The following is a 12669-nucleotide window of genomic DNA, read 5'->3' as shown; positions in this document are numbered from 1 at the left end:
CATTTAGTTTGTATTTTAGACCTTTTATTTTAAAACTATATTTTAATGTATACATTTTTGTATAAATAGATTATTCAGTAGGCCTATTACTCACCAATGTTTTATTCCTGCAAGCACGGAGAGAGTGAAGGAGAGAAAAAGGCTCTTTCTATCATTATCACATTTTATTTTACAGGTCCATGACTTCTTAATAATCTTGTTGGAAGAAGTTATATGTTAGAAGAGATAAGTAAACTAGAGTCAATGTTCTGAATCTTTTTAACAGAGATCTTTGCATTTATAAACTGTTTATAAATTTCAGGTCACATGTTATGTTCCATTTAATTATAACTTGCAGAAAACAGCTAATCAAATAAACATGATGTGAAAAATCGAGAAACTTTCTTTTTGATATTTTGGAGACTGATTCATGATCTCAATCTGACCTCAGTATCACCTCAAAGTCCTGGCAAAGTGTCACCAGTCTGTTTTATAAAGACATGATCCCAGAAGAAATACATTACATTTGTGTTTCAGGGTGGAATTTCTCCAGATGGGGAGGTGGATTGGTCACCTGACCAGAATACAACCAGCTGGGTAAACATGGCGTCTGTCTCTGGATGTGAAAATTACATGTAGCGCTTTCGTCTGTTTAACGGTGCATGTGTCGCACCGACGTCCCGCATTTGATCCCCGGACAGAGCAACGTGATGGACCCGACGCACGAAGAGAGGAAGAGGAGAAGGAGAGAAGCGCTTCACTGATGCTGCTTTATATTTTTGCTCTCTGCACAGCATGAGTGGTCTGATGTCTGCCCGGACCCTGTGATTGGCGCAACATAATTGCTTTTGTTAACAGACGCACTGATTTATATTCCGGTCGAGGTGTCCACTTTTATTTAATCTGACAAACATCAAGGCTCTCGTTCTGTGGACTGGCTCCCGTAGTGTCCTGTTTTTTGGGTCCACTCTGCTGTGGGACCCCCTTTATAGATTATATAATCAGGTTCATATTTTCTTCATCTCCTTGGCCCCACAGCTCCTTTAACCTCACTAACAGATGTGCTGCCCGGACAGTGTAAGAGCAGCATGGTCAGTCTGACTGCACTTTATGTGGACAGCTGCTCTATGACTGTTAACTGTGCTGCACTGTGTGCTGTGTTTCTCATGCCTTGCTCAACAACACCACTATGATAGGCTCACCTGACCTGGTGGCTTTCACTAAAGAGGATGACTATGGGGAGACGAGTCCCGACCCCTGGGCTCTCCCCGAGGAGTTCTCTGTTCCCCTCCATCCGCTGGCTGACTCCAACCCCTGGGCCAAAACCTCTTATGCCAAGTTCACCAAAGACTTCATCCTCATTTCTGAGTTCTCTGAGCAGGTGGGCCCTCAGCCTCTCCTCACCATCCCTGATGACCCCAAAATCTGTGGCACCTTCGATCTCAACTACTTCTCCCTGCGCATCATGTCAGTGGACTACCAGGCCTCCTTCGTGGGGCATCCGCCTGGCACTGGCTACCCAAGGCTCAGCTTTGTGGAGGACTCTAGGGTGGTGCTGGGCGACTCAAAGGAGGGCGCGTTCGCCTATGTCCATCACCTTACGCTTTACGACCTGGAGGCCAGGGGCTTTGTGCGACCGTTCTGTATGGCGTACGTTTCAGCAGATGAGAGGAAAATCATGCTGCAGTTTCAGGAGCTGTCCCTCCGCTTCTCCCAGGCCTCTGAGTGTCTGAAGGCGGGGAACCGGAGAGCATTTGCCAAGGAACTCCAGAGGAAGCTGCGGGACCTGGAGTAAGAACTTTTTCTGTACTAACTTTAAACTGCTATCCCACAAGTTCAGAGGGAGTTTATCGTTTATGTAAATAGTTAATAGAGTAACCTGTTATAAAAAATGGTAACACAGCATGGCCGGATTAGTCAGTGTGCTTTTGGCCCCTTATAGACCCCTCATTCTTAACCCTACCTCACACCTACTGCCCTCTGTTTATTTTCTATATATCTAGTTGCCTCAAGTACCCATTAAGTAGATGTACACAGAAGATTATACACAGCAGCTTGAGACACTCAATAGACCAACCAGGCCTCCTATATTGGAATAATACCATCAGATCTTGGAATATGCACCATGTTAGCACAATATAAACTACAATAATAAAGCTTTTAAAATTAGATTTTGACACAGGGGTTCCGCTATCAGACAGACAAAACCAACTTACGTGCAACTTAACTTAAAACCTTTGTTGCAACCATGGAAGTATCTCACTCTGTTCAGCTTTTTATCCAGATATGAGTAACAGCACTTATTTAATATGTGCAGATTTTGGGTTAATGATCAGGGTTAGTAGCGTGATTTGCCTAGTAACATACGGTTCTACAAGACCAAGAGTCTACAGCCTTGATAACATACTCTGATTAGCACAAAGTACAGCTGAGGCTCATGGGAATATTATGAGTTTTGCAGGTATATGGTCAAAAAGTATTGATGGTACTAAATGAAAAGTCACAGGATCACCAAAGATATTAGAATTAAGACATTCCACTCACAACCACAAATGTAAATATGTTATTAGGATACATCCTCTGGGGGACAATTGATATATGAACTAAACTTCATAGTAATCAATTTAATTGTTATCAATATATTTACACTAGCGGAAAAGTCCTGCGATCACTAGAGTCAGTAGGATTCATCCTCTGGGGACCATGAATCCATCCAGAAGTTGTTGAGATATTTCAGTCTGCACTAAAGTGACCAACCAGCTGATCAATATTGCCAACCCTAGTGCTGCTAGTATGGCTAACAACCATACTGGCTAATGTACCCCAACCCTAATCTTACAGTTATGTAGCCCCTGCTGCAGGTTATCAATGTTTCTTGTGTAATGTTGAATGCTCATGAACATGTGAACCAGTAGCTCTGTTTTCTTCCCCTCAGGTACACCCACTCTGTGCTCCAGAGGGAGGAGGGCCTGCAGAGAGAGGCGGGGCCTCAGTGTATGTACTCCGCTCATGCTGTGGAGAAGGCCAACGAGCTCGCAAACGTGGAGAAGAGCATCTATGAACACAGAGACCTGCTGAGACAGATCAGCTCCTACCATCACCGTCCGCGCCGAGATCCTCATGCTGTCACCTGCCAGAAGTGTATCACCGAGTGCTTGAGTGAGTGCGAGGTGCTGTTAGACAAATACGCCAAGCTTGCCAACCCCTTTAGTTACTGTGACAAGGGGAAGAAGGAGGATGAAGGGCAGAGTCAGATAAATGAGGAAGGAGGCGAAGACGAAGTGAACGAGGAAGAAGACGAGGGCGTTAAACGCAGGCCGTCCTACACGCCACAGCTGATCAAAGCTAAGTCTGCAAAGTGTTTCGACAAGCGCCTGAAGACCCTGCGAGAGCTGTGCGACAATACTTTCTACGAGGCCACGGTGGAGCTCTTGAAGGACACTGAGAAGAGTTTCCGGGGGGACCTGTGCTACCTGTACACACGCCGCCTGGACAGGACACTACGCAGGAAACAGAGAGTTACCAACTTCCTGTTTGAGGAGGACCTTGGTGATGAAGATGAGGATGAAAGGGGAACACTAAGACCATTCTGTGCTGTGAACCATGCTGTAGATAACTACACACTCTTAAATCCGCCTCCTATTGTACTAGGACCAGAACCTTTAGAGCTAGATGCTCTGGAGCCTCCACACCCTCTAGACCCATCCTCTGAGATCAGCCGTCCTCAAGAGTTGTGCGAGCTTGGGCTTGTAGGGAGCCATCTGGAGTCCTCCCCCTCAGACCAGACTCTGGAGACCCAGGAGAGCTCGGAGGAGACCAAAGGAAGCTTCAGCAGCGATAAGAGCGGGACGGGTCAAGCAGACAGGCAACAGAATCTGGCTAGTATAACGTCAGAAGGCCCTGATTCTGACCTGACCCCAGACCCTGACCACAACACTGACCTGGAGAGGGAGAGCAGCAGTGAAGAGATGGAGACCACAGCTGGGGAAGATGATGGTGACAACGGGGGAGACCAAACACCCGTGTCTTTGCTGGAAGTGATGTCTGAGCTGGAGGCCAGCAGGGAGGATGAGTGCGAGGGAGCAACTGATGGGGCTTGCGAGATACAGTCTGACCTGTTGGTTCCAATAGACACAGCGTGCTGTATGGCCCAGGAGGGTTTCCTTTATGAGGCTTCTGCCCCAGAGACGGTGCCTCATCATGAACAAAGCTCCTACCTGCAGCCTTGTCAAACCCTGGTGGTCAACCAGGAGCCCCAGGCCCAACTTCCACTCCAGGACGACTACACGGTGGGTTCTCCATCCTCAGAAAGCCCCGCAGCTGGGCTAGAACTGCCTGTGGGACTCCTTGGAGATGCAGTTTCCCGTACCTCAGCAGAGGATGGGTCGGACTGTACCATGAGTGCTTCTACAGGGTCTGATCGGGCTGCCTCGCCTCTTGGCTACGGGGGTGTGTTGACCCTGCGTCAGAGGAAGAAGCATGGACAAGGAGCCTTGAAGTTTGTGCGACAGTATCCGTTTGCCATGCAAGCTCTGTGGTGTCTGCTGAGCGGGAGAACCCTGGTCGTGCTCGGGGCCGACGAGGGGAGAGTCCGCCGACTGGTTGCTGCTCTGGCCCTCTTTGTGCCTGCTCCTGGGAAGTGTGGAGAGAGGGTTCAAGCCTGGCTGTCCTGCCCCTTCACCCTTACTGACCTGCAGAGGTGGAAACTCATTGGATTGCAAAGGTATTTCCAATTTGCATTCGTATTTTAAGCATTCAACCAATCTTATACAAATGATAATGGAAGATTTACTAAAACATCGAGCTTGATGCTCACATAACCTTGTGAAGTTTGAAAAGTATATTCCTCTTTGTAGGTTGTATCGTATTGCACCTTACTCTACTGTTACTCATCTGGTGTGAGTCAGTCCGCGATGACTCACACAACCAGCTATTCAGCAGCCTCACATCTGTCCTTGAACTTCTTTTTCATTTCTACTCTTCAATCTTTCATCTTTCTCACTAGAGAGTGGGCTGTTGGTTCGCCAACGTGTTAAATATTTGACTCTTTTTTTTAATTGGCTATATTCTTAAACGCTAAAGGGAAGCCATTCTCCACCATTTGATTCCAGTCGCACATATAATACTACTACTCAGCTGAATGTAAGATATAAATTAAATACACCCAGTCCTTGTTCATGTAGAGATAGACAGACCTTATTTATTCCACACTGGGGAAATTTACAGCAGCTCAATATATAACACAACACAAAAAGAGTGATAGATAAGAAAACACACAAGATCTAATAGAAATAGAAAATAGGAGTTATATACACTTCTAATACAAATATGGATCATTACACAGAAATAATAACACAGATTACTGAATACACAGAGCATTAATATATTTTAAAATAATAATTGTTTATTATGTGTAGGCTTTGTTATATTTTGGTGCTGCCCTCCAGTGGCACCAAGTATGGCTAGAAGAATATAATATAAAGACAGAATTGGACCTACTGTATTTATGGTTTACTTTAAATGTGAGCATGATAACCGCCTATTTTCACTATCTGCCCCACAGAGTAGCGTCCCCTGTGGGTTCCAGCATGCTTTACTCACTATCCCGCTACAGCCGCTACATCTCCATCCTGGATGCCGACCAGAAGACCTTGCGCTGTCCACCATATCGTGGCCAACTTCTTGCCAACATAGCCGACCACCGCACCTACATCCGCCGTGGTTCCACCTACTTCCTTCACTTACAGAGCATGCTCTGTCGCCTGGCAGCCAAGGCCTTCCTGTATACCTTTACCCATCACCTCCACCTGCCGGTCAGCTCCACGGAGGGGTCCGAGGTCGTGGAGGGCAGACGCCGCTGCTTCCTGCAGGAGCAACTGGGGCTGGGCGAGGAGGACAGCCTGATACTGCTCTACCTCAGCCAGCTCATTACGCAGCAGTACCTGCAGCCCGCAACCGGGAGCAGTGCAGCAGCAACTTGTTTTAGTTTTAACTACACCACCAGCGTTTTTTATAAAATCTAATGGGAGGAGGATTCCCACGCAGGTTTTAGCAGAAATCATCTTTGACCTTTGATTTTTAAAGGACCACAGGGGATCTTAGTAAGGTCTTTTAGTTTGAGGAGTAACTCTGAACTGGTTATTGTTTATTATCTCTCTGCCTTGCTGTCCTTTTCTCTGCTCTTTCCTCTGTGTGCAGGGAAAAGGAGACAGAGTGAGTCATGAATGTCAGTGAGTGGTGTATTTGGTCCGGAGCATGTTGACACTCATAAACACACATTACAGAGCAGGCTTAGATCGGCTCTACTTATTGTCCTTTCAGTCATTTGTGTGTTTTTCACTTCCATGGGAGAAAAAAAATGTTACTTGGGTCTGTCAGTGCCCCCACACCTCACCCCACACACACACACACACACACACACACACACACACACACACACACACACACACACACTCAAGTCACTCCAACACGGCTGTCTGTGTGTCGTAAGTGCTGGTCTGAACTCAGCCACGGCTCTGTGTTAACACCCACCATCCGCTGAGCAGCTATATGTAAACATGTTTTTCAGGATTAAGGCAACAAACTCGCATACGCTGACGCTTTCTGGCTGTGGAGAACAGACGTCTCTCTGAATCTGTCCATGAGACCTTATTAGCACCATGCAGGCTTGTTACAGCTGGTTTTGTGACATGCCTCTCTGACACATAACTACTTCATAACTTCCAAGGGCCAAAACCTTTCTGAACCCTATCTTTTTTTAAATATATATTTCTGTGTCACTCACTGGCAATCACACTTTCAGTTTTCTCTTTTGGGGGTGAATTTTAACACACGTTCCTGCAGTAATGGATGTTTGCTTCCTAATAGAGACGGTGTTGAATTTGAACTGTGCAGGTTTGACCTTTTGAGAGCACAGAGTAAACATTCCCAAAGGCTGCTTTCAGGCTGTGATGCATGAGGAAGTGTATTTGCTGTGTGAATTAGACCCAGTTGGCTCCACGTGATATTGCATGTCCAGAGAAATAACGCCATCCCTCACACAGTCACCCAGGGCCAGCAGCAGCCAAAACCGCTGGCAAGCATTTCTATAGATATTACTCACATGGCCAGGAACATTTTAAAGCTACTTAACTTAAATGTATTGAATTTCACTGTTGTCTTACAGTTGTGTGAGAGTGTTGTGGTGTTAGCATGAGACTGTCTTGTGCCGGGGTGAATCACCGTACTGATAATATTTCTGTTTTGTTGTATTTGGATGACTTTGACAAGATACTGAACAGTTTGAGGAGATGTTGCTGAGACAGTGATGTTGTGTTTGTATAGATTTTATTATGGGAAAATTGTACTTTCTGTGCCATCAAAAGCAAAACTCTAAGCTTGACAATTGAATTTAGGACTATGCCTATTATTTATATATATATATAACAGCACTGTGCGGTGAACAAAACTAAACAGGTCTATATTTATTGCATTAGGACAAAATTTGGATTATGGTCATCATGTTGAGTAAACTCAGATTTCCTCTTTGGAGGATGCTGGAGAATTTCACAATCTTTATGTTTTAAGTTCTGTCACATCGGCCAGTGAGACGACACTGAAGAAGCGTCTTTGATAGTATTTTAGATTTTACTGTTCCTAATTCTGTGGCATCCGTGATGGAGTTGTACTTCTATATCTAGGATGGTAACTGTACTTGTGACTGCATGGTCAGAGTTTTAATGTGAAAGGTCAAACAATGTGGGATCGTGGCAACTGTCCTTCCTGCTACGAACAAGACTAATTTTAAATCATACGCTTTTAATTATTAACAGCAACCTTACATTTTGAATTCCACCTAATGTATTATTTTATTTTAGTGCAATTTTTGGGCTTAATGATGATTTTATTTGCCACATGCGATTTTAATTTTTTACTGCTTAAAATAAAAAAAAATTCTGCTGAGATGTATTATTTTTTTTTTAGATATTATTCCTCTAATGCAAAAAGGTGAATGTAATCTAAATAAGCCATACCACAGTGTGCTTAACATGTCGTCACTCAGTGTCCTTACGTTGCCATATCATGTCTACCTTTTGTATTTCATCATGAAGGGGCGCCATGCTCACTCCAGCCCTGTACAACGGCGTTGCTGCCAGTGATTTTAATAAAGCACGTTGTGAATGTCTTGATGCTTCTATGTAATGATATTCATTTATTCCATTAAATTATTTGAATCCATTTCATTTGTGTGTGGATACCTGTACTAGGTTAAAAAGGAGTTGATGAGATTGTGATGATTATGCTGAATCTCATGAGATACTGCAAGAAACAGACCGATGCAACCTGCAGAGCAGCATTAAATATTAAACATCAAATATTCCAACAGACTCGTGTCTGTGTGACTTGCTGTAGCAATGACGGATGTGTGAGCACTTGAGGTGTCATGAATAATAAATGCTTATCTGTGAAAACATCTAATTGCCCTTCTGGAGCAGCAGAAGGCAAGGTGGTGGACTGAAGAGAAAGTAGCAGTAAATTAATGATGCGACATCATGTTTGCAACAATATTGTTCTTTACAATAACATTAATCTGAGTCTGAGTGAGCGGGCAACTCTGTGCGAAAGGGTGCTTTTCCACTTAAACCTTTAATGATAGAAACTGACAACGTGTCTCTGATGCAGCAGGTGCTTGTTCTTTTGCAGTTTCTTTGTGACCTTGCAGGGCTGCATTGAGGCAGAGCTCACACACATATCAGCTGGCCTGATGATCAGTAGTTTCACAGTTGTACAATGACAGGATAAGATTAGGTTATAAGGGGTAAAGATCATTGTTTGTGCCTCAGATGAGAAAATACCACAAACTGAAGAATATCTGCCATTCTCCACTGGGAAGACTCATCCTATATTATTACTATCTAATACTTAGTCTTGTCTTGAGTAGCTACTGTGGTTTTTGGTTGTCTGCTGTGGAAGAGTTGATATTGACAAATTATTATTACTACTGATTAAAAGAATATGCTTTGTGACATGTAAGCCATATTTTATCTATGCAATAAGAATAAAAAACATGTAAACAAGGTCAACAAGAGTTTCTTAAAACCACATTACTTAAGGCTATGTTAAATGAATGATTGAATTCCGTAATATTTTCCTTTTTTTCCCTTAGACTCAATGTAATATTGCTGTTTTGTAGTCCTGAAGCCCAACAAGGACATGCAAAGGAAAATATTTGAGTCAAAATGTACCAATGTAATTTTTGGCCTTGATCTCAAACTACCAATGTTGTCTTTAATTATGTGATTTATGTATTTTCTTTACTCTCTTTTTACTTTACTGTGTTAACCTCTCACAAAAGCCCTTCTAGGGACGGGTGTTGCCATAGTGCACTATGTAATAGCACTACATGATACTTACATTGAATATTTGTTTTCAGCGTGTCTGTTTTCTTTACTCTGTCCCAATCAAATAAAACATAATTAAAGTACAGAGGTCACAAATATCAAAACAGAAATACAAACACATAAAAGAATACAGAGACATCAGCATTTAGTTAGGAGACCCTCTAAGGTCTTCAACCTTTAGTGATTTATGCTACTTCAAGAAAAAGGTCTGACAATCCAACTCTACAGTCAATAATGGGCTTTTCTAATTCATAAGATAAATTATCAAGAACAATAAAACCACACTTGCGTCATAAAATACAAAAAGTCAGAGAGCAAGTAAATCAGAATGGTTTTATTTAAAATTAGACTACAAGAACAATGAAGAAACAGTTAAGGTTTAAAACAATGACATTTCAAACAAAAATCATTTCCCTCCCAGCCTTCTTTAAATGAAATGAAACACAGAATTTAAACTGACCCTCACAGTGCTTATGACTTGCTGGAATGACAGGCGTGATCCAGAAACAGTTAACCTCAACCTCCTACTTTGAGCATTTGGAGTTTAGGGCATAAAATATATTTAAAAAACACACAGAAAAACAAATGTAAGCAATACAATATGGCCCCTCTCAGTGTAATCTCCTTTGCTCCCCTGTGTTAAAAAGGAGTACCAAATACTGACCCCCATAAGGGCAGCAGCTGAGGATGATGATGATGAAGCTATCAGTGATTTGTTTCTGGTTCAGGTGACTGAAATAAGACAATGTTACTTTGGAGATCTGAGAATGCACAGCTGGAGGCTGGGTGAGCCCTGATGCCCAACAGAAAATCGACCAGAGGTCCAAAAAAAACGCACTTAGCCAGAACATCCTCTGCATCCACAGTGGGTGCATTCAATGATCCGTCCCTGCAGAGAGAGAAAAAACAGCTGGATTTAGACCACGAGGACACACAGGGAATAATCAAACCATCGTTTCATTTAGGGCAGCAATGGGATAACTCATTATCCTCTTTCGAAAAATTCTGCAAATTTAAAAGTTATGTGTTTGTATGTTATTTGTAACAATGGCTCTAGGTGGCTCTGTCAGTCTGTTAATCTCAACAACCGTAAGATGAATTGTCATAAAACTTTAAGATCTCCAGAGGATGAATCCTACTGACTTTATTGAACCTATCGGACCTTTTATCTAGTGCCACCAGCAAGTCAAAACGTTCACTTATTCTGTGAAATATCTACTGAATGGCTATAGACTCTTAGTCTTGTTAAAATGCAGATTTTACTGTTATTGAACTGAAACAGAAGATAGGGACTATGAAATTAAAACATGTACAATTGACAATGAATTCCTGTGGGTGTCACACACAGTCTGTCAGTGATTAGAGAATATTGACAGTGACTGGCGAGCCTCCTGGCCTCACTCATCCAATCAAAGAGCTACTCTCTGGTCCAGTGAGGTCTTTGAAATAGTGCAGTGCCACAGAGTTGAATTTACTTTATCTCACTTGGGCAATTTTCATGAATGTATTTGTGCAGTCTTATACCAACTTTTGCTTCTCGAAATGATTAAAATAGACGACTTCAGTTATAATCCCTCAAATTCAGTGAGACTTACGACTTCCAGCTTGCTCTTGGGGACCCTGCAGATGCAGTTGGTTCCAAAGTTGGTGTCTCGTGTTTGGATGCAACGCAGACAGCACAGGTTCTCGTAGCCCTGCTTCTTCCACTTGGCAATCAGGTTCTTGTCTGCATAGCCTTCCTTTATACAGTAGTCATACAGCTCTGTCAGGAGAGTAACAGAGTGTAACTGTGAGTGGGTTTCATATCACTGGTCATGTGCAAATACAAAAATAACACATAGAGGTATAAATGTTCCATGCAAAAAGGGCAAAAGTGCTGTATAAGCATCTTAAATAATAGATGTTCTGATTAAATGAAACATCATCAAACATCTCAGAACTTTATTTTAAAATCTAGTGAAGATACCAAATGTGTCATTCTGGATTACAAGGATGGATAATATAAAATGCCTAAGTAAACAGAAAAGGGGAGGCGTAAGATGTCAAGTAGTTCAATGGTTAGAGTAAAAACTGTGTCTACCTCTGCTGATGGCTTTCCTTTTGTAGAAGAGGTCAAAGATGTATCGACTCCGCTGATGATGCAGCCTGAAAATTGGCCAGAGAGACTCCACCTTTCTCTTCCCCTCATGAGGCTCTGTTTCAGCTGAGACACAAAAGGAAGAGCAGCAAAGTTAGCAGAAATTAAAATCAATGGTGTACCTGCCCGGGTAATTAACCCCCCCCCGGGCTGTGATCTGTACTCGGGATAGTGATGTCACATCTAATGCAATGCATTAGTCCGCAACTTCAACATCCTCCAGTCCCATATGAACACTTTCCACAAGAGTTTGGGACCTGTCTGAAGGGATCTGCATGCACCACAAAAGCATCAGTGAGGTCGTGTGTGTGAGGGGTCTGAGATGGTGGATGGGGTTGAAGTCGGGGCTCTCCGCAGGTCAGTCGAGTTCTTCAACTTCAAACTAGGAAAACCATTTCTTTATTGACCTAGTTCTCCCAGCCGTCCCCAAACTCCTGCTACAAAGTGGGAAGCACGGACTGAGTCTAAAGTGCAGCTGAATACAGAAACGTGAACGGTTTAAGGACACTTTACGGTCACATGTTTTGGACATACAGTCTAATTAAAAATAAATACTTCACCAGCTCGTGTTTCATTTCCGAAATGTAAAAAGAAAATTAAATTAAATTTAAATCGGCAAAACTAGGTGCCGGACCTGAATTCACCCCCCAACAAACTGCGTGCTGTGTGCAACGTTCGAGCCCGACGGCCCGGTGCCGTGAGGACCGTCGGGACATTAATCTTCTTCCAGCTCACCTTCTCTCATTTTCTGATCCAGCTCGTCCAAAGTGGGCTCAATGAGCTCCCATCCGTCTGGAGGCGGCTTCCGACTCCTCTTCACTTTGGGCATGTTGTTCTGTACAAACACAAAGACAACAAAAAGCTCGCACGGTGTTTTCTTTTTGCTTTGGCGAACCCGTCTCAGGCGCTGTAATTCGACGTCACTTTGGGGGGGGTCCATTTCAACCTTGCGTCTCTCGAATGACGTCACCAGCCCCAAATAAACATACTTAATTTATCGGTGTTTAAAAACTGCTTAAATCTTCTCCCGGACTAACACACTATAAACATGTATGTTAACTTTAATCCAGGTCAGTAGAAAGAGGTTTGCTGACGTTAAATCAAAGTAGATGTCTTTCTGACGTTCCTGGCGTATTGCATCACTTTAGCAAACTAGCAAAGCGCCTTAAGATA

At 43.2% G+C, this 12669-nt stretch overlaps 2 protein-coding genes across 2 annotated transcripts; one reads left to right on the top strand and one right to left on the bottom strand.

The window, feature by feature from the left end:
• Positions 1–555: 555 nt before the first annotated feature.
• Positions 556–8196, top strand: smcr8a (Smith-Magenis syndrome chromosome region, candidate 8a). Its single transcript, XM_051388456.1, has 3 exons — positions 556–1770; positions 2915–4702; positions 5543–8196. The coding sequence occupies exons 1-3, from the start codon at positions 1169–1171 to the stop codon at positions 6000–6002; spliced, it is 2850 nt and encodes a 949-aa protein (XP_051244416.1). The 5' UTR covers positions 556–1168; the 3' UTR covers positions 6003–8196.
• Positions 8197–9678: 1482 nt separating this feature from the next.
• Positions 9679–12423, bottom strand: bud31 (BUD31 homolog). Its single transcript, XM_051388011.1, has 4 exons — positions 12232–12423; positions 11440–11562; positions 10955–11121; positions 9679–10248 (listed from the first exon to the last, which is right to left on the bottom strand). Exons 1-4 carry the CDS (start codon positions 12323–12325, stop codon positions 10198–10200), a joined length of 435 nt encoding a protein of 144 aa, XP_051243971.1. The 5' UTR covers positions 12326–12423; the 3' UTR covers positions 9679–10197.
• Between the last annotated feature and the right edge of the window lie 246 nt (positions 12424–12669).

The sequence above is a fragment of the Dicentrarchus labrax genome, unplaced genomic scaffold (genome assembly GCF_905237075.1).
Source record: "Dicentrarchus labrax unplaced genomic scaffold, dlabrax2021, whole genome shotgun sequence".
Taxonomy (NCBI): domain Eukaryota; kingdom Metazoa; phylum Chordata; class Actinopteri; family Moronidae; genus Dicentrarchus; species Dicentrarchus labrax.
This window is presented reverse-complemented; position numbering and strand designations above follow the sequence as displayed.

Bases quoted from the DNA above. Each gene is read 5' to 3' on its own strand.
- smcr8a (XM_051388456.1), top strand. From the start codon at position 1,169: ATGATAGGCTCACCTGACCTGGTGGCTTTCACTAAAGAGGATGACTAT. The intron at 1,771-2,914 runs GTAAGAACTTTT...TCTTCCCCTCAG, and splicing joins AGGAAGCTGCGGGACCTGGA to GTACACCCACTCTGTGCTCC. The intron at 4,703-5,542 runs GTATTTCCAATT...TCTGCCCCACAG, and splicing joins AAACTCATTGGATTGCAAAG to AGTAGCGTCCCCTGTGGGTT.
- bud31 (XM_051388011.1), bottom strand. From the start codon at position 12,325: ATGCCCAAAGTGAAGAGGAGTCGGAAGCCGCCTCCAGACGGATGGGAG. The intron at 11,563-12,231 runs GTGAGCTGGAAG...TTTGTGTCTCAG, and splicing joins GGATCAGAAAATGAGAGAAG to CTGAAACAGAGCCTCATGAG. The intron at 10,249-10,954 runs GTAAGTCTCACT...CTCTCTCTGCAG, and splicing joins CCAAGAGCAAGCTGGAAGTC to GGACGGATCATTGAATGCAC.